This window comes from Triplophysa rosa, linkage group LG6 (assembly GCF_024868665.1).
Source record: "Triplophysa rosa linkage group LG6, Trosa_1v2, whole genome shotgun sequence".
NCBI lineage: Eukaryota > Metazoa > Chordata > Actinopteri > Cypriniformes > Nemacheilidae > Triplophysa > Triplophysa rosa.
In genome coordinates, this window is record NC_079895.1 from 2,700,894 (window position 1) to 2,722,687 (window position 21,794).

At 38.9% G+C, this 21,794-nt stretch overlaps 1 protein-coding gene across 4 annotated transcripts in view; it reads right to left on the reverse strand.

Annotated features, from left to right (window-relative positions):
* Positions 1–97: 97 nt before the first annotated feature.
* The window catches only part of tanc1b (tetratricopeptide repeat, ankyrin repeat and coiled-coil containing 1b), a 100,211-nt gene continuing 78,514 nt past the window's right edge, over positions 98–21,794 (reverse strand). For 2 of the 4 annotated variants that reach the window (XM_057335722.1, XM_057335724.1), the window contains 14 exons: positions 21,094–21,202; positions 20,886–21,008; positions 18,248–18,484; positions 17,322–17,507; positions 15,438–15,516; positions 9,341–9,474; positions 9,129–9,252; positions 8,804–8,979; positions 7,736–7,868; positions 6,363–6,392; positions 6,154–6,245; positions 5,389–5,535; positions 4,814–4,914; positions 98–4,715 (listed from right to left, as the gene is read on the reverse strand). In XM_057335722.1, the coding sequence (XP_057191705.1) occupies positions 3,443–4,715; positions 4,814–4,914; positions 5,389–5,535; positions 6,154–6,245; positions 6,363–6,392; positions 7,736–7,868; positions 8,804–8,979; positions 9,129–9,252; positions 9,341–9,474; positions 15,438–15,516; positions 17,322–17,507; positions 18,248–18,484; positions 20,886–21,008; positions 21,094–21,202 (2,944 nt within the window). In that variant the 3' untranslated portion in view covers positions 98–3,442. Of the gene's footprint in view, positions 4,716–4,809; positions 4,915–5,388; positions 5,536–6,153; positions 6,246–6,362; positions 6,393–7,735; positions 7,869–8,803; positions 8,980–9,128; positions 9,253–9,340; positions 9,475–15,437; positions 15,517–17,321; positions 17,508–18,247; positions 18,485–20,885; positions 21,009–21,093; positions 21,203–21,794 lie in introns of those variants that run through there. The other 2 variants (XM_057335723.1, XM_057335725.1) reach the window with 2 other exon arrangements.

Here is a 21,794-nt window from a genome sequence, read left to right on the forward strand (position 1 = left end):
CCTTCAACCGTTTGGAGTCCATTGAAGTCCACTAAATGGAGAAAAATCCTGCAATGTTTTCATCAAAAACCTAAATTTCTTTTCGACTAAAGAAACAAATACATAAACATCTTGGATGACTTGGGGGTGAGTAAATTATCATGAAAATGTGTTTTGAAAGTGAACTACTCCTTTAATTAACATGGTGGATGCGGGTGTGTCGCTGAATTTAACATCACCTTCAAATCAAAGGCAGCGGTTCATATGATTGCAGCCTCTCTTTACAGCTAATTGTGTGAAGTTTTGTTTGTTATACTGTATCTTAAATGTAAAATAACCTGATCCTGTTTGATCAAGCCAGATATGCGACTGTTCTGTTTCAATATACCCAAGTGTGTTTAGAGTTTAATATACAGGTTCGTGGCTCTTCGTTTCATTTTTTAATTCACAATACTAATCTGATATTTACTGATCTTTTTTTAGAAATTGTTATTTTTTTAGAATTTTATTATTTATTAATCAGTTTTGGTTTTAGTTTACTTTTAAATGTTTTCATCCTTGTGATCGTTGTTCTAAAAATTGAAAATCCCACAAAAAAGAATGAGAAAACTTCTTAAGAATGTCAAACTTTCTCTGTATTTACAGTATGACTCTTGAATAGGTTGTTAATCACACAGGACATGTTGAAACTGTGACAAACTGCTACAAAAAATTTCACAGACCAAGCATAATACACAGTAATTCTTTTAATTCAATAGACTTGAAACATTATTCCTTCTAAATCACAAGGGCAGCGCAATTGTATAAATCCACATCAATATTGATCATTTGACTTCACGTTAGACTTCCTAAATCTTCAACTTAGTTTTTAAGAAAACAAACAATATTTTTTAAATGCTGAATCTCACTGCAATAAGGTCACACTCATTAGCATTAATGCATTAGCTAACTGGTCATGTTATTAAATTCCAATACAATTGTTGATTGTTTGTTCATGTTAGTTCATTGTGCATTAATGTTTACCTTTTTAATTTAACTAATGTCATAACTGACTAATATAATAACCTAATACTTTATCATACAAACTGATTCTGTCCACTAGAGTAAAACTTCACAGAATAATTAAAAATAATTCCAGTCAAATGTTTAGATGGATGATGGCAGAAATTTATTTTTGATACAGAACATAACAAGACTGTACAGTTCACGTAACGTGGCGACAGTTGCAGAAAAAATATTTATATACACATTTAAAATATAACTGCTGTCCATCCTCGATCCTTTTATCTCTGTTATGTTTTATTCTCCGATTCTTTCATCTCTGTAGCATGCCGCGTGCGCTCACACAGATGACCTCTGGAGTTTTGCATTGGCATGGTAAAACATTTCCTTTCCATACTTTTCTTTTTAAAGTAGCTGTGCAAAAATAACTATATAAAATATATTGCTTTTACAGTTGCCAAGACAAAGTTGCTGTAAATAAATTAATCTAGACGGAAACAACAAGCAGGTACAAAGGAAGAATAGACTTAAACACTCAAGAGCAGATTCAAATATAATATACAAACATACCAAGAAGGTACATTTTTTAGTAACCTCAAACATCACGTCAACCAAAAACATGTGAAAGAAAAAACTCAAATCCACTTTTTATACTACACTGGTATAAACACAAACAAGTCTTCACATAAAATGTGTGAAAAATACACACGGTATCAATATATGTACATTGTTAGAGGGTCTGATGTTTTTCATGAGAGGAATGCTGGTCATGATTTCATTCCTTTAACAAATGAGAATCCTCTCTGCTCTGAAACAGTGGGGCAGAAGCCCGCTGGAGGTGTTCGTGACCCTTTATAAGGGTTAAACATACCAAAAACACACAGTAAAACAGCCAGGCTGGATTTTGGTCATGTTGACAGGGTTTTCTCAGGGTTAGTGACAGACGCTCTGGAGCTGTACCTGCTTGGCAGATTAATTCACAGATTAATATCTGCTTTACTGATTAACAAAAGTCTGAACTTCAGAATATAAATGTGCTGCTGTTGTCCAATATTTCAGAGTGAATTTAAAGTAAATAGTGTAAAGTTTGAGTTATATATATATACTCACACTATTAACCATTCAAACATTTTAACACCCTTGACTGAATTCATGTTTCTCATGATCTTACAAACCTATTGTTTTACACACTTACAAATACAAACTTTGTGCAAATTTTTACAACATTTTTTTTTAAAATAATAGAACACATTTAGTAGTAAAGGAAAACCAGCCAACTTCAAAAGTCATCCCAGGAATCACCTTTTAAAGCTCTTTGGCTTTCCTTACATAATAAAACAATTTTGTAAAAGCCAACTAGTAGTCACATTTTTTAAAACATGTATAATCCCTTTAAACGAAATTAAAGTATATTTGTGCCAGCATATTTGTTTTGTCTACAAAAAATCAAGCATTTAAGCATGAATACACATCTATTCCGGACTCTAATTGGTTGCTATTTCTTCATTATTCAGTTAAAGTCATCCATTTCAAAAACTTTACAATGTAAAAAATATTTGTAAAAAAATGTTTTATTCGAGTAATAAAGAAAGTTATGTTTGCACAATTTTGGTCAACAAGACTACAATCTCAAAAAGGATGTGTTTATTCATTTTAATTATTAATGGAATTAATAAATTGAATTATTACAGAATTTTGTCATTTTGTATTGTTTGTGTGTTAAATAAATAAAAGGGACAACACAAGGATGAGTTAAAAGTAACACAAGATGTGTTGCTCTTAACTACACACAGAAATGTGTTACGTTAAAAGAACAGTTCGCCCAAAACTAAAAATTCTGTCATTATTTACTCTTGAACCCTTGAGTTGTTCCAGTATAATTTTATTTGTTCTGATGAACACAGAGAAGGTATTTGGAAGAATGCTTGTAACCAAACAGTTCTTGGCCACCACTGACTACCATAGTAGGAAAATTTACTTGATACAATTCTTTGTTCTGTTGAACACAAAAGAAGACACTTTAAAGAACGACAAGAAAAGCAAACAGTTCTGGGGCACTTTTAACTACCATTGTCATTTTTCCTTCTATGGGAGTCAATGGTGGCCAAGAACTGTTTGCTGTTTACAAGCATTCTTCCAAATACCTTTCTTTGTGTTCATCAGAACAAAGACATTTATACAGATTTGGAACAACTCGAGGGTGAGTAAATGAAGACAGAGTTTTCATTTTTGGGTGAACTGTCCCTTTAAGTTTGTTTTTTGAACACCAGCTTCAGCATCTCCACATCACAAGATTTGTAAGTTCAAGAGAAACATTTCACTCACTTGACTTTAAACGTTTGATCAATAAATTCTTTATCCTCTCCTACTGAAAAACCCATATGACTCCACCACTAAAGTTCAACTGAACATCTCCTCAAGTAACTCCATCTGCAGTGTATCTGTTGCATCTGAATGCACCCTAAACATTAGACTCGATAAAAGATCTCTTTGGTTTCATTGAAGCTACATGAATGTTGGGGTTCTCTCGAGACAGGCCGGGCTGTTTGGGCATGCTGTCTGCGAATGAATGAGCCATGGCAAGAGCTGGTTTGGGATCTTTGTGACAGCTGAACTTGTCAAACTCTTTCGAGTGCAGACTGCCGTTGTGCTGGCCGCCCAGAGGCGAACTCTGAGAGGGAGTTTTCAGATGCTCGTAGAAAGCGGCGGGCGGTTTGGCGAACGCGAGCTCACAGTTCACACCTGTGGAAGAGACGGTGTGCCCGACCAGCCCTTCTGAGGACTGACTCTGCCATCCGCGAGAGATCGGAGGATGACTCGTCTGCTGCTGTTGAAATCGAGCCTTTTTGTCCATGATCCCCATGAACGGCCTGGGTTTGTATTCCACGGAGCTCCCCTGGCTGATCTTGGGTTTGTCGGAGCCGGTTTTGGTTCGCACGTCCGGGCCTTGCGGCTTCCCGCCGTCAGATAAACTGCTGCTGGAGGCCAGACTGCTGGTGGAGCTGGAGACCCGCATGCTGCTGGCGTGTGAACCCGTCCCGTGCCCGTAGTCCTTTCTTGCGTCCTGGCCTTGAGCTCCAGGGCCCGTGGAGAGCTCCTGCGTCTTGGAGGAGTGAACCTGCACGAGGTGGCGGTCCTCGCTTTCACGCATCAAAGCTCGTCCCGCGTCGTCCGGCAGAGGGCTGATGTCAATACCCGGACCGGCTTTCAACACGCTAGAAATGTGACGGCTAGGGATGGGACTGGAGGGGGCGTATTGTGAGTGGGTCTTAGGGTTCATGGGTCGTGTAGACGCCACCTGTAAAGATCCATGGTGCTGGTTGGTTTTGACTATCTGGGCTTGTTTGCTGGGTTGGAGAAGCAGACTCTTCTGAGCCACGGACTCTCTGTGCTGATATCGAAGGCTTTGCCTGTGAGGGGGTGAAACAGAACCGTTAGAATCAGGCAGAGTCCGATTGAGCGAGTAGATGTTTTGGGACCAGCCCTCAGAAGCTTCGTCTTCATCGTCGACGTCCCGCCCCAGACTGCGCTCCGTCGCTTCTCCGTCGTCCTCTGGCTCGCCGTGATCCTGATCCGAGTCGTGGATGGCGGCCGCCGGGTTCGTCTGCTGCTTCTGAGCTCGCTGCATTTGTTTACATTCTTCCTCCACGCGGGCCAGCAGACGGCAGATCTCGCGGTTATTGGGGCAGAGCTTGCTAGCTTCGTGCAGGTCTGCCAACGCTGCGGCGAACTGTCTGTTTACACACCGAAGAGAAGGAAAACCTTCATAAGCGTCTTGAATATTTCATACAGCCATGTGTTTTGGGAATCTTCTCTATGAAAGTCAACTCACCTGCTGCTTCTTTTGGCCCGGGCTCTAGCGTAGTACGCCTCGTACGATTTGGGTTTGAGCTCCAGAGCCTTCGTGGCGAACTCCTCAGCCATGCCAAAGTCCTACAGCAGAGAGAGAGAGGCAGTGAACGTCAGGTGAGATAAAACTGGAGCGGAAAGGTTGAATTTAGATTCACACCGCAGGGCAACCGAACACGTGTAAATTGCTCTAAACAATAGACCATTTGAATAATCAACTCGGTTCAACGCCGGTTTTCCTGGCGTCATCGATCAAGGATGCAGAAAGGAAACTGGCTCTCTATTGTGTCACGAGACCTTCTCCAGCCGGGCTATTACTTCTGAATAGAGCGAATCAATTCAACACCTTTGAGCGATTTGCCTTTTTGGTCTCGCTGTGTCCGGCATTTTGAGCTGAAAAACACAATCTGTGACGCAAGAGCTGTACTGAAGGGTAAGAAAAGTAAAAATACACAACACAGAACAAACAGCAGTCCTACTGAAGTTAGCCCAGCAGAGGCATAAATAAAAGTTTTTGCGAGCAGGTGTAAGCGATCTCCTGAGATTCCGGTGTCTTACGTTAGTTTTCCGGCGACAGCGAGACAGATTGAGATACAAAGAGACCCGGAGCTCTTTAAAGGCCTTCAGTTCCTCACCGAAACCCTCTCTGGGAAACTTCCTCAATGCGTACTGATACCTCTGAGCTGCCTCCTTCATCTTTCCCCTCTGAAAGAGAGACAGACAGAGTCAGAGAGAAAGGAATAGAAGACGAGAATAAAATGGTCGGACAGAGGATGAAAAGATGTCCATCAATCATTCGTTACAGCTCCACGACTCACAACGACGCCAAACTGAAGCTCTTAAATGTCACAGAAGCGATGCTCTGATAAATGTCACTTCGTACATTCTTATTTCCATTCCAGTTTCTGGGATGAAGCTAACGGCTCTGATAAGATCTATGAAGACTATTTCTGGTCATTTCGTTTGAAGAGGCAGTCAGATACATGTCAATATTTTGCTTTCGCTGTAGAATATTGAAAGAAAAGTCCTTTTCTTTTGCCATAACTAGACAAACTCATTTGGACAGAAATCACAGTAAAATGTAAATGGTAGAATGTAATGATGAGTTACGACTAACAATATTCGCAATACTTCATGCATTTATTATATCTTCAGAGAATTGATCTCACTCAATGATATCTAATATTCAAGATATCGGCCAGCTTTCTATGGCATTGAGAAACACATCCGCTCTCTGTGACACACGGGATAAAAACTGTAAAAGAATTCAACGATTCCACTTTTGAGGAACCAAAGACACTGAACTTGGACATCGGTCCTTACTTTGTACAGCAGATTGCCTTCCTCCATCAGCTTCTGCAGGAGAATAATGAGGATATCTGGTTTGGATGTTGCCATCGCCCAGGCTGCGTTACCTTGGATACCGAGAGAGAAAAGAGAGAAGGAGCCAATTACATCAAACTGCTCAAGAAGAACACGGCTTAGCAGAAGTACGTAACAGGCATGAAATAAAGTTACCTAAAAGAGAGTACCTGTTCGATCATAAGGTGAAGTTCTGTAGCCTTATGAGGGTTTTAAAGAAAGCGTTAGAAGAGAAAGAGTGAAGACAGCGAAGAAAAGAGGAAAAATACACCAGTCACAGCAGAAGAACGCCACAAAGAATGCTGGAAGAGTTTCAGTCTTTATTTTTGCAATCGCAAACAGACAATCCTGATTGACCATTCATGTTTGCTTGTAAAATCCCTCTGATGATTTTATTATACTACATTGATTCAAGCAAAGAGAATCATTTAGTTGGAGATAAAACAGAGAAGATACAGTATACATGCTTCTGATATTTCTTTTAATAGGTATAAAATATACAGAAATATTATTTCTGGTATTACATACACTACCGTTCAAACATTAAGGGTCTTTTGAGTGAAATGAGACAAAGCTTTTGTTTAATTCTATTTAATTAAAGTGCTTTTGAACTGGATGACTGAGTGATTCAGAAAAAGCCGCCAATAAGAGCACAGGATAGATGTGAACTCCTTCAAAAGGGTTCACAGTAAAAGCATCTTGGCGTGAGACCTCAAGAAGCTGCTTGATGAAGTTTTAGTACAAGAAAACATTTCTGCTTATTCTAGACAAAAGGTGACTACACTGTTTAACTCATATGTGACCCTGGACAACAAAAATATGTGACCCTGGACAAAAAAACCAGTCTTATGGGTCAATTTTTCGAAATTGAGATTTTTACATAATCTGAAAGCTGAATAAATAGACTTTCTATTGATGTATAAATTGTTAGAATAGGACAATATCTGACTGAGATACAACCGTTTAAAACTCTGGAATCTGAGAGTGCAAAAAAATCAAAATATTGAGAAAATTGCCTTTGAAGTTGTTAATCAGGGGCACTGTGGCAGGCCATCCACTCACAAAAATAAAGTTTTTATATATTTAAGGTAGGAAATTTACAAAATATCTTCATGGAACATGATCTTTATTTAATATCCTAATGATTTTTGGCCTAAAAGAAAAATTGATAATTTTGACCCACACAATGTATTTTTGTCTTTTACTAAAAATGTTCCCGTGCTACTTAAGACTGGTTTTGTGATCCAGGGTCACATTTTTTATTTATTTTGGATATTTATGTCACAACATAAATCCCGTAGCAGCATTTGTGTTAATCTGTAGTTTTAATGAGTTCACTGTTAGTCTAAAATGTGAAAAATGTGAATAAGTAAGGGGGTAATTGACCCTAAACTTTTGAATGACAGTGTACATACAGTATACATGAATTTAGAATGAAATGCCTCAGTTAAAAAATGAATAGATAAATCTTGCGGCCAATCTATGTTTTGTTGTATTGGTGCATGTGAGTGAAAGCGATTGGATGTCATGAAGGTTATCTCACCTAGTTTGGCTCCTTTCTTGAGTAACGTGAGCACCACTGATGTGTTCCGGCAGCCGATGGCTCGGTCCAGAGCTCTCATGCCACTGTAGTCTACATGTTCAATCACAGCCCCTTTCTCAACCAGATAATGTACCTGTACAAACATCACAACATTTACAACACCGCTGATAAGACCACAATCATCACTTCCACCGTTACAACTGTAGAATCTAGTTTTTAAAACTCAAAGCATTGAATTTGAATGATCAGCTCCACCCACAGGATGCTGAACCCCACCCACATTTTGTCGAATTCACATTGGACACGCCCCATTAAACGATTATTTGTATCGACCACAACCCTCAGGATATTAAAGTCCCCGTGAACCGGAAGTTGCGATCGTTTTTACTTCCGTATTTTGCCGCATTTCCGAGTGAAATAGAAAATAGTGGGCGTGGCTGTCATTTTTTGCCTGCGATTTGATTGGATGTAGAAAAACAGCCGTTGCATTTCGAAATGGAACTGGAAGCAGACTGACAGTTGAAGGGGAGGAGTTAACGGATGCTCCGCCCAAGCCGTCTAACGTACGCCATTTAAGATGGATAGTCATTACAGGACGGAAGTGCATTTTCAGATTTTAACGGCACACAAATTTTAAAAAGAGAACGACCCACATTGATAAACTATTTACAATAAACGCTGCAATATTACTTGAAAAAATAGGCATTGTCATTTTTTATTTCACTGGGACTTTAAATCTGAATTAGCCGAGCCAAAAAGGATGATGGATGTGAAAGTGACCACGCCCAACATGATATTTCATTTGAATTACACGAAGAGAAATTGACTGAATTCAAACAAATGTATCACAGCAACACCACGGAGTGATTTCAGTTTTAGACGACTCGCATTTAACTACATTAAACACAGATATTCATTCTGCTGCATAACACCACAACTATCCTCCACATATTTTCAGATGACCTGAATCTAATGAAGCATTCCTGTGACGTCACATGCAAGAGTTGATTGAAATCAAAACAGCAGCATTATTGTGAGGTTCAGACGTGGTGACCTCTGCTCACTTACAATGTCCGAGTCTCCATAAAACGCTGCCAGGTCCAGCGGAGTGCGACCGTTCCTGTCCGAGTGGTCAATAACCGCACCCTTCTCCACCAAAAACTGAACAACATTCTTGTGTCCTTTTAAACACGCCCAGCTGAGAGGAGTTAACCCCTCCTTATCCACCGATGTTAAAGAGGCACCTGGGGGACGATGAATACTGCGTTTATTGTAAATAAACATACAATTTTGTTGTGACATTCAATTGTGTTACCAAGGAAGTGAAAGGGAGATGGGATCGAAAATGCACACATACAGATCGGTTCGTGAGGCACGTGAGAACATCACTCACCTTTAGATAACAAGAATTCGGCTGTGCTGAGATGCCCCTCACACGCCGCCACCATCAGCAACGTGCGACCCTGTTTATCGCTGACGTTTACATCTGCGCCGTGCTGCAGTAACAGATCTGCAATCTGACAGTCAGAGAGTTCCTTTATTGAACAATCCTGAGACGTCGCTGCTGCTTGTTTGGAGTCATTCAGGTGTCTGAGCATCACTCACCTGCCAATGTCCCTGCCGGACCGCACAGAAGAGCGCACACGCCCCTCTCCTGTTCACCTGCTGAACCTGTGGCCCTCTCTCCAGCAGAAAACTACACACCTCCAGCTTTCCTCGTCCCGCCGCCGCCGTCAGAGCTGAGTCAAGACAAACACACACGTCTTTTCATTTCTTCTGAGAAACATCCGAGACCAAGTTGATAGTTAAACGAAACACAACTGACAGCGCCATCACATCTCCGGAGCTATAAAAAAGCTTCCTCTGGGCGGTCACAAAACATTCAGAGGCGCAATGTTGGGTCAGACAGGGTCGTGTAGGACATCAGGATGACTCGAGATTAAAGGATCAGACCTCACACACAGAGTGAGTGACAGCATCTGAAGAAGGCGTCTGTGTCATTAAGAGAATGTCTTCAAGAATCGAACATCAAAAGAGCACTCAACACTTGTACTCATTGTTCTCATATCGGCGTCTGCTTTTCCAGCACACCCCAGCCAAAAGGAAATCCACAGACGCAAGTATTTTTTCTTTTTAACGAAAGCTGAAATTATTGATCACCAAATGTTTTTTAGTGCCCTTCAGCATTCAGCACAACAGCACTACAGCTATTATATTATGAATTACACCAAAGCTGATGAAGTATTGACGCTACATAACATTTATTCTACATCTGTTAAGGAACATTAATACTATTCTTATTTTTTACTTGTACATATTTACATACACACAAAGCTTTACTCTCTATATCTTTATTGTATTGTATTTCTTAATGTTTTATACCCATAGGCCCTTATTTAAATCATCTGTGTACTGTATTCTATTGTGTTATGGTCTCTGTGTACTGGATGCTCCTGTCACCAAAACAAATTCCTTGTATGTGCAAACATACTTTGCAATAAAGCTCTTTCTGATTCTGAGTCTGAATAGTTGGGAACATGAAATGTTTGTTATCAGTATTTATTGTCAGAGCTGACCTGTATCCAAACCATCGGACAGTTTCAAAGTCATTCTGCAGTTGGCATTTCGGGACAAAAATATCTCACAACTCACATTTGTGACCCTGGACCACAAAACCGTTTGAAGTCGCATTGGTATATTTGTAGCAATAGCCAACAATTCATTGTATGGGTCAAAATGATCGATTTTTCTTTTATGCCAAAAATCATTAGGATATTGAGTAAAGATCATGTTCCACGAAGATATTTTGTAAATTTCCTACCGTAAATATATAAAAAGAAGACATGAGCACGCACATCGACCTCAAGTGGGTGCGCGACTAAAAAAATGAATAAAGAATTGTATATACAGTACAGTCGGCACACCAAAGCTTCAAAAATATCAAAAACGTATTAATTAAAAGACTTTCTAGCGTGACGTTTTGTGACGTTTCAACGCGCCATGCGAAAGTCTTTTAATTCAATTTTTTTTCATATTTTTGGAGCTTTGGTGTGCTGACTGTATATTCAATTCTTCGTAACGTAAATATATAAAACCTTTATTTTTTGTGAGTGGATGCAGCAAAATCGCGAACAAAACTGGCCGGAAACCCACCTACAAGCATCACTCGCTGCTGCCCGCTCTTTGGGAATTACTTACTCAAGTTTGGTATCTATGTTAAGCTTTCAGGTTCCTCTACCACCAACGTCATTACAGCGGTAAGCCAATAGAGAGCGTTAAAACAAACCTGTTTCTTAGCAACGGCCTGCCACAATGTATCTGATGGACAACTTTAAAGGCAATTTTCTCAAGATTTGGATTTTTTTGCATTCTCAGATTCCAGATTTTCAAATAGTTGCATCTCGGCCAAATATGGTCCTATACAAACCAGAGTCCAGGGTCACATTTGTGAATTAAACTGTTAATAGTATTTGCAGTGAAATGGTAGAGAGCTGTACACACATAGAGATACACATCACATACAGTGATATTCGGCTTTAAACTCATTCGATCTTATCTCACACATCCGTTCGTTGGCGGCTCCACAAACACGACGAAAGAAGCCGGAACTGATTCCTTTCATGGCAATACGAGTCCGCACAATCCCACAAACACCAAAACAGAGCGACTGACCGGCCTCAGTGAACTTTCAGCCACAATCTAATGAAAACATCTTCAGGTCACATCTGGCCCCCAAAATCAAATATAAAATCAATTGTGTCTGCACTGTAGATTCAGAGGGACACAATGTCATCCTGACAACTTTTTTTCTTTCCAAAATGCGTTTCATGTGGCTTTGGGTATACAAACATTGATTCAAACAATTCAAATGTATTCCTATGGTGCTTTCCACAACTTTACATCGTAGCAGATTTATAGGCAAACAATTAAGAAGAACAAGTATTTAAATCCAAAAAAGAAAAATGACAACTTTAATAAGGTTGTTTTTGTTAGCATTAGAAAATTATAGCATTAGCTGACATGAACTAGCAATGAACAACATAGTGTTTCAACATTTATTCATCTTTGTTAATATGATTTAATTTTGAACTAGCTACTAAGGTCCAATGTGTACGTTTTTGAAGGATCTATGGGCTAGTTGCACAAGATGGCGCCAGAGTCCGCAGACGAATTTCCTGTCCTATAACACTATCGAGTTGTTCTGGCTTAACGAAGTGCTCAGCAATGTAAAGATGATCTGTCATAGCGCTTATGACTTTCTTCTTTTTATCTAAAAAACACCCATATTTGCCGGCCAAAACTCCTCCTTTTCCCATAGTGTTATACGACCGGAAATTACACTGCTGACTCTGGTGTCCCAAAAGCTCACCGGCGCCATCTTGTTTGAGTGAAATAATATAGAAATGCAATATAATACACATAACTATGTCTTCAGAGGTGTATAAAGACCTTACATAATGAAGCGTTATGTTTTTATTACCTTAGAATGAGCTATTTCTATCTACATACACTGCGGGTCCCCTTGCATGGAAGTCACCATGTTGTTTCTACAGTAGCCCTACAGAACGTGTTTCGTAAATACGTTATCTGCTTCGTCAAAGAAGCGAAAATGCGACACATCTTTGTCCTGTGAGAGCCGCCGTAGTGATTCGAAAGGGAGGGGTGGAGTGAGCCATTGCTTGCAATTCGCAAACGCACCACTAGATGCCGCTAAAATCTCCACATTGCTTCTATAACTAATGTTAACAAATACAACCATATAGTATAATGTTACTGTCTTAATATACAAAGCAAATGTGAAAATGACAAACTGATAAAAACTACATACATTTTTAAACACTTCACGAAATGGAAGTCAAAATAACTGTAATTTCATTTGGAGGCCTTCTGATAAAGATACCAGGAGACATGTAGCTGGGCATATGGTACCATATAAAAAACAGACATGTCATTCCATCTAACATGAAACAGACTCTAAAACTGACCCTGGTCATGAGCTGATATTCATCAGGGTGTGCTGTGGGTTATCGTATGAGATGAAAATGCATTTGTGCTGTAATGATAACAGATCGAGCTGTCTGTCTGACTGAGTCCAGCACATCAATCATACAGTGAGAGTTCAGAAAAACAAACCAACAGAGATGTCCGTCAACTTCGGTATGTAGAACTAGACCACTTAAAGTCACTGAAACCAAATGGATTTACCAAGGACGTCCCATCTGAGACTGCAGAACAGACGCAGCGTGTAAATCACTTTACACAGAATTTCCAAAGAAGATAAATGCAGTAACCCTATATACGATTTTGGTCATACCACCCACTCCTAAGTTCTAAAAGCTACAAACATGCATCAGCCCAGACAGTGAGCCCAAAGTAATGTTCATATAACATTCTATAGAAATAAACAATGAGAACAATGACTTTAAAATCAAGCACACATTTTACGTCACAAGAGCGTTCTGGGGCTTTTAGTGTTTCACAATGTAGAAATGCAATTATGTGCTCAGTAAACAATAACTAGAAAACAAAAGCCAAACAAACAGCCAAAGTTTACTCGGGGAAATACCGATTTGAAGAGAAGAACACATGTTATCCCCAAAGTCTTTTCTAACGCGTCTGCTGAATCCAGTAAGGTCAGAGCGCTTGAGGAAGAGTACACATGAGAAAGATATTTTTGGAGGTCTTGGCAGGGGTGTGTAGAGCGGGTTAAAGGACGTCTGATAATAGGCCTGACCCACATCTGAATTCTATTTGTTAGAAGGACGGCACGGGTCTAGCCCCCAGAGAGAACGAGGTTGGTTTCTGGTTTAAGATGAGAAAGCACAGAAAACAGTTCTGTTTGAAATACTGTGAAATAAATTACATTAAACAATATCGGAGTCTAACTCTGACGAATCATTTCATATGCATGAATAAAATATGAACTACACCTTTTGACAAATTAATTTCCGTAAGCGTTCCAGTTGTGCAACAGTGTTTTAATAAAGATCGTGCTCATAAAGCAAGGTCTGGAAGTTTGGGTAACGTTTATTCAATGTTTTTGGGTCTGTAGAAATGTCCTGGAATACAATGTGCTGTATTTCATCTAAAACTACTGTAAACAGCATTATGATAATTATAATATTATAGAATAAATAAATGCTGTACTGTAGCTTTTATGAACTCATAATAATGTGAAAAACAACACTGTAAAATAAACTAGTGAGCTATTGATCAAAAACAGTGAAGCTAGAAATGGTTTAAAATGCTTATGCTAGAAACACTTTTGCTAAAATACATAAAATCCTGAAGTTAACAAAAACAGTGAAGTGGTGAATAAAATGAAGGCTATTTTAAGCGTACAGTACATCCAGATGGGAAGTTCAAAATGACCACAAAACCTCTAAAAGGCGTTATAAATAATGTAAAAGGTCGAATATTTCATCAGTGTTGTGATGTGTTTAGAAAATATACCGCACAGACAATTTCATTTGTAGTTGTGACAAACAGACCGAAAGAATAACATGTTTTATGAGACGGTGTCTGGCAACTATTGCGGTTTTCTGAGGTGAACTGATGCCTGGGGAAATCTTTAACAGCCTTATCAGTGTAATATTTGTTTTACTGCAAACGTCCCTGCAGAGTTCAGAAAAACATGTCATTTCACAAAGAATCAAAAGTTTCTTGATCCTTTGAGATCATGAGATTATACAAACATGATGTAACTTACAAAACTCAAAACTTCTCTCAAGTCCAAAAAGAGCTTCTATTGAAGCGAAGATGAAAAACAGCATATCAAAATGTAAAAGAATTAAAAATGTGGTCAAATCCTTTGATGTTTCTGGCTGTTTGTACAGTACAACCTGTTGCTCTCTGTATCATTGTAAAGGATTTAGAAAATGAGTTGTATAATGGCTATAGAGACACTGATAATCTGTCATTAAGAGCAAAATTTGTATTAAAGCCTGCAGCTTTAGGTCGAGTATTAAAACTGTGTATTCCTACAGTACAATAAACTCACACATATTTATTCATTTGGCAGACGCTTTTATCCAAAGCGACGTACAAGTAGGAGAGCACATAAACATTTTGTCAACACGCTTACATATGAAGATCATTTCCATAGGAGTCTTAGAAGTACAAAACTGCAAATCACGTTACTAAACAACTGGACAGCCTGAAAAAACAAGATAATAAAACTGAAAGTGTGTGACTCCTCTGAGAACATCTTATTAGCTCAAGGTCTTGTATTTATCTCTGCTAGAACACGGCTCTCCTGCTGTTGAATTCACAGCATCTTTATACATGCACACGCACACGCACACGCACGCACGCACGCACGCACATCAAGCTTTTTATTATCTTATGGTCCCCATTAAAGGGTCAATATGTGTCTCATGTCCACACAAGCCCATCTGAATGGCCGTCTGTCACACGTGTGCTTTACACCTGACAGCGCTCACATGCTTCCACAATAGCACATCTTCTTTACATCAGCGTGACACAAAGAGCTGCTGAAGGCCGGACCGCTGAAAGTGCAATTAAATGAGACTGGTGACTATAGATGCATCTTAAAGGTCGTGGACCAAAAACATCAGCCAGGGTTGGTGACTTGGACAGGTTGTTGTAAAAGTTATTTGTCTGAACAGCTGCAAGCAGCAACAAGTGTAATTCAGAGTCTTAACGCAGCACAGAAATAACAGCGAGAGAGAAAAACACGTACCTGTTTCACCCCACAGCGTGTCATGAGCATCAATCTGCACAGTCAGTTCATTATTCAACATCAACAGGCCCTCCAGCACCTGCCAAAACACCAGCTCACATGAATGAAATGCAATAATGCAATACATAAAGAGTCAAAATTCAATCATCACATTGGCACACACACAAGCACAACAAGAGGGCAAAATGACGTCCCGACAAATGGCAAAACAGACCTTAGTGAGTAAATAAAACATCAGTGGTTGAAATCACTATACGTAAGCATGATCATCTGAATCTCACTTTATGTAAATATATACAGGTGATGCAACTAATTCAAATCAAAGACATCATTGACTCATGCATCACCACAACTTTGTCATTATGTACCGTCTAAAAAACATAATACAATTAAACAAAAACATGAATAAAATTAATAAAAAAATTTTTGCTTTGTTCTCCATAATATTTTTTGTACTACATCACCAAAATGAAAATATGATGATCACAATGACCTGTGATGTTTGTCACAAGCCGGCTTTCTATCACCCTGGTTTGATGCGCATTTTGATTGGCATCAGAAACAAGTGATGGAAATGCCAAATTTCGTAATAATTTTTTTTAATGCTCGCTTAAGGTAGCTTTTCTTTTTTGCAACAAATAGTTAATGCGAATAATGGGAGATGGAAAAGCATTTGCTGAGTAAATTCGGACGTAACGTACGTTAAACCCACGAGACTAAGCGGCTGTTACCGTTATTTACTGATGGTTACTAGGTTACCAATACCACCCACAGTGATCCGATTGAGGAACTTGATGGAAACGCATTTTGGATTAGTTGCTCCTTCTGCTATTGCGAAAAATGTGCATCTCGTTTGGATGGAAACCCGGCCACAAACATGCTCAAAATGTTCCCATTGTCACAGGGATAAAACTGATATTTGTAATCAAGCCAAGTTTAATGACCATTAAGGGATATTAACGACAGCAAATCTCAACTGATTTGAGGGACTAGCACAAAATTTCGTTTCGGACCCTGACCTCCACCTCAAAGTCGGTCTCATGAGCCGGAAGTGCGCATTGATCTTTAGACAAGAGATGCTGATACAGCTCTGTTACTTGAGCAGGTTAAAATGAACACACCAGAGGTTTGTTTAAAGACTGAAACTGGGGAAGAGCTTGGCTTTGGAGGCTGGCTGGTTGCCATGACTATTCTCCCATGGCAACCGTATCCTTAAAGCACCTATAAGATAGAGGGCTTCATTATGCTTCCGCACAGCCCGGGTTTTGTGTGCACTGCGTACATCCTTATAAACTCCTCTTTGGTTCAATTATTCCTGCATGTGTGGCTACACGTGCTTTAGCTTACACGGATGCCACGTCTTTAGATCAATGAACTTCCTTTGACTTTTCTGTGACCTTTCCAGTCGTTTGTGATTACCGAATAAAGATGTTTTTAGAAAATCTTTCACAAAAATCTCTGGAGAGATCTTCATTTGTACGTCAAGTGCTGATGGTCTGAATAAATATATTGGAACGATTGTACTTATTAGCGTACAAATGTCTTCAATGAGACTCTCACCAGACAGACTGATGTTATCATGCTGGCTTACGGCAAGATTTACTTGACAACAGCACGCCACTCGCAGAGAAAAACACTCTAGACATATTGAACAGACTGTGTCTAGAGATACTGCAAAAACAGATCTTTTTTGTCTTTACTTTCCAAACGTCCATTATCAGTCTATTCAAGATTTTACTATACATCTTTTTTGTCGATTTTAAATCCCCAGGTTTTAAATGAACACGGGAACAATAAATCTCCCCTCAAAATCCCAGTTTTAAGGCGGCTTTTACACCAGGAGTGGTTTCCATCTTTCACGTGTTATCATGTGTGTGAACTTACATGCGTGTGTCCCATACTGCAGGCCGCTATGAGTCCCTGCTGCAGGGCTTTATTCTTCAGGCTGAGGTCCACCTGTTGACCCTCGCTGCTCCAGGTGAGTTCCAACAGGGACTCGATGACCTCAGGATGACCCCGGAGAGCCGCATGAACTAATGCACATTGGCCGCTTTTGTCCACGAGATCCACCTGAGCACAAACAACAGAATTAATGCTCACGTTTGTGATCATGCAAGCAAATTAATGCAACGTTTTTTTTATATTTACAACTTTTCTTCCACCCCCATTACAAATTGACAAAAATCAAGTGCATCCCTAAAAATCCCTAAAACTAGTTTCACTCAGAAAAAATAAAGAGACTGCTCCAAATTTCATTAAATCAGCATTTCTAGATGTATTGTGGCCATTCCAGTAAAGTGTCTGTTGAATTTGAACAAAAACCTCAGGAGTGACAAAGTCATCCAACAGCAATGTGAAAGACTGACAGCATGACGAGACACATGAAAACCGTGCGAAAAATCCAGGTTACCACAATTTTGTTGAACTTTTCCTAAATACAAGTACTGTTATATTGCTTAAAAGTGAATACGAACTTGTTTTCTTTGAGGTATTTGAGCATCTTTTCTGTTATTTTGACCTGTTTCTCCAGTTTCCATTTTCTATAAATAAATGCAAATATTTTTATTTGAAATTTGGGAGAAATATTGTAAGAAGTTTACAAAATAAAACAAAAATGATCATTTTACCTAAACACATACTTAAAAACAGTACATTCATGAAAAAACTGAAGATAATTTTGAAGTGGTCTCTTAATTTTTTCCGCGGCTGTATGTTTAATACGGAAGCAAACTGTATATTTGAGTTATTATACAAATTCATACATATGAAGGAAACAAAACGTGTTCAATAGACATCACACGTCCTCTCACCTTGGCTCCTTTCTTACAGAGAAGATGAACAACTCCCAGATGACCAGCGGAGGCTGCGTAACAGAGAGAACTCATCCCGTTCTCTGAGACCACGTCTCCATTCGCCCCGAACTCCAGCAGCAGAGAAACCATCTCCTGATGGCCCAGATGAGACTGAACGCACAGCACCGGGGCATTGTTCAATACTTCCGTGCGATAGTTGACATTCACTCCACCCAGCATCAGCAGACGGCTCACCTGGAGACAGAAACCATACTGGGAGTTAAGAGTTACGGTTACAGTCACAAACAATCGAACTTTCCAAACAAATCACTGAAATTCTGATGATCAGTTCACGGTTCTGTTGACGTGCCTCCAGCTCTCATTTTCCGTCTTTCTTTCTTAAACAATGCCTCACCCTGCGTTAAAAGTTCACGATGAACAAACCGCTGATTGGCAAAGCGCGGCATCTCGACTCACGAGCTCATTAAGTGCTCCGGCGCTCATTAATCCGCCTGCGTTCTGTTTCTCATAACAAACGCTTAATCAGCAGCGTCTGCGCAGCCCCCCTGACGCCCAGGGCAGCTGCAAATGAAATTGGTTTTATTTACCCAAAGAATGTTTAGACAGAACCTTGAAGGAACGAGAAAGAGATGAAGAAGATTCAAGAGGTCATTTGAAGTCTTGCCTTGGTGGAATTGGAATACACAAGCTTCAGGGTACCAGACAGGAACTTAACCTAGCTAAAATAATAGCTCATATTTACAGATTATATTTAGATAATAGTTATGCTTTAATCCATCATTTGTGTTCTTAAACGCTCTTAAATCTCAATACAGCAGTCTGTCCTCAATAACACACATACAATCTAACAGAGAAAATGACCTTTACTTTATCAAACTGGCTCTAAATTGAAAAGGCTTTGGCAATTACTTCAAATGCTAAGTGACTTTTTTATAAATCTCAAATGAAACATGGTAATGGGTTAGACTTGAGTGAGTTCCACATTAATCTGACAATAAATAGCAGCAAATATTCTGTGTTTGATCGTTACAGATGTTTAAGATGCCCTGAAGAGCTTTAATTTCTTCTGTGTATTGATGTAAAGTTTGTCAATATACTTCACAACCTGGGAAAACCAAGCTTGCTCTTGTTAGACAAACTCAGCAGGCATTTATAATTTAGCAGAAGAGATATTCTCATTCTAGAAAGCATTTTATCGGAGAACCATCTGAATATGGCCCTGAATGCAAAATAAGTCTTCGGTATTTTTGGTCAGTTTTGCTAAAATGATTCGCATCCTGTTTTCTGAGCAGATTACCATCATCAATGAATCATTCAATGAATGAAGCTCATCTTAACTGTAATGGAACTGGGTGGAATATGGGTCTCTTTAGAAAACTGACCTTTGAGCAGGAGGTCAAAGGTCAGTGGACACACTGCGCTCTAATTGGCTCTCTAGGAGTCATCTGTCTGGGCGCAGTACGGTATTTAAAAACAAAACCTATAGTCTTACCACATTAAAAAAAGATTAAAGCTGTTTTTTAGATTAGTACAGAACTAATAATGGTCTAGACTCTTTAAAATGGATGGCTGTGGAAAAAATCCTTTTACGGCAGAGGAGAAATTGATTTTTAATGATAATATTTTTAAACCTTTCAGGGCCAACCTACAATAAACTGCGAGATTAAGTCATGATATATGCTTCTGTACAAGCCACAGATCAGTGTGACTTCATTTACAAAAAATATAGAATAAAAAAATGTTTAATAGCTCAACTACTAGCTCAATGGGAAGAAGAACGATCCCGACTGCATCAATTGCAATGCTTTATAGGATGTGCAGTTCATTACCCAATAATTCAAGCACACAGTCAGCACACGCCTGGCCCAAGTTTGGTTAAAATATAACAATTTATTTTATATTTAATTTATATTAATGTTAACTTACATTAATATGTTATTGTATATTAATTGTATTTAATTCAATTAAAACTACTCAGCTGTTAGTGATTCTTTGTGGAGGTCTACCAGAAATTAAAGTGACAGTTCACCCAAAAATGAAAATTCTATCATCATTTACTCACATTCGAGTTGTTCCAAATCTGTATACATTTTTTTGTTCTGATGAACACAGAGAAAGATATTTTGAAGAATGCTTATAACCAGACAGATTTTGCCCCCCATTGACTACCATAGTAGGACAAAATACAATGGAGGTCAAAAGTGCCCCAGAGCGGTTTGCTGTTCTACATTCTTCAAAATATCTTCTTTTGTGTTCAACAGAACAAAAAAAAATGTATAAAGTAATTTCTCCTGTTGGGAGTCAATGGGGGGCTAAATCTGTTTGGTTACAAGCATTCTTCCAAATATCTTTCTATGTGTTCATCACAACAAAGATATTTAATACAGATATGGAACAACTCGAAGACAAATGCTGACAGAATTTTCGGGTGAAGTATCCCTTTAAGTTTGAGCCACAAAACTTTATGTTGTTTCTACTGAAACCATCTATATTTGTATTGTTTTCAAATTCAATAATTTGATATTTGTATTGTTTTCAAATTCAATAATTTGTTATAATTTCTCTCAAATCTTGTGAGTTTCATTTTTTTAAGACAAATCATTTGCTTATGTTCATTGCATTCATGCGTGCTGACCTTGACGTTGGGTGTGTAGAGGTTCCTAAGAGAGGCCAAAGCAGCAGACAGACCATCAGTGCTACAGCTGATCCATAACGCCTGGAGAATACTGGAGGACACACCGGTCTTCTTACTCAAACCCTTTAAACAATAACACACACACACTTTTAAGCGAATAAATGAATTCACAATAAAGATGTGCATGCTCAGAATTGTGTGTGGGTACCTTAAAAATGTGTGCCTTTAAAATGTGATGGCCCAGCTCCACAGTCTGCTGCCTGTTCAACTTTCCTTCCTGCCTGGACAACATGAACGCCACCAGGGCATGTCCACTCCTACATAAACACAATGGAAAAAACACAAATGTGTGAGAATAGAAATAAAAGGTTGCCAGATCCAGCTGAACTTGCATGTTATGCACTTTAAACGATATGTAAACAATGACTGCCAACCAGCAGTGCTTGCTTTGTTAAACCTATAAAAAACAAGAAATAATTGTAATAAAAAATGATTTTCTGTTCCTGCGAGTTTTATGTGTGTTGATAACACATGGAGTATAGTGAAACAAGCTTTTCAGCTATAAAGCGTTAATATTGTTTCACTAGATTTTAAACTTGTAGCCAAACTGGAACAAAAACAAACACATTACCCACTGTTTCGCATCAGAAGACATTTATTAGAAAGCTGGTCATTTGGATTTCTTTAGTAATAGATGAATTTGTTTTTGGAACTTCAACCTATTTACACCGCACAGACATATTTTAATATATATATATTTTTAAATGTGTTCATCTTAGGAAGGAAGTCAAACATCTGGGTTGGCATCGGGGTGAACTTTCATTTTTGGGTTCCTTTAATAACAAAAAATGAGTTTAGGAACACACGTCTAGTTTAAGTGGTGAAGGTACTTCAGCTCCACCGATAAAG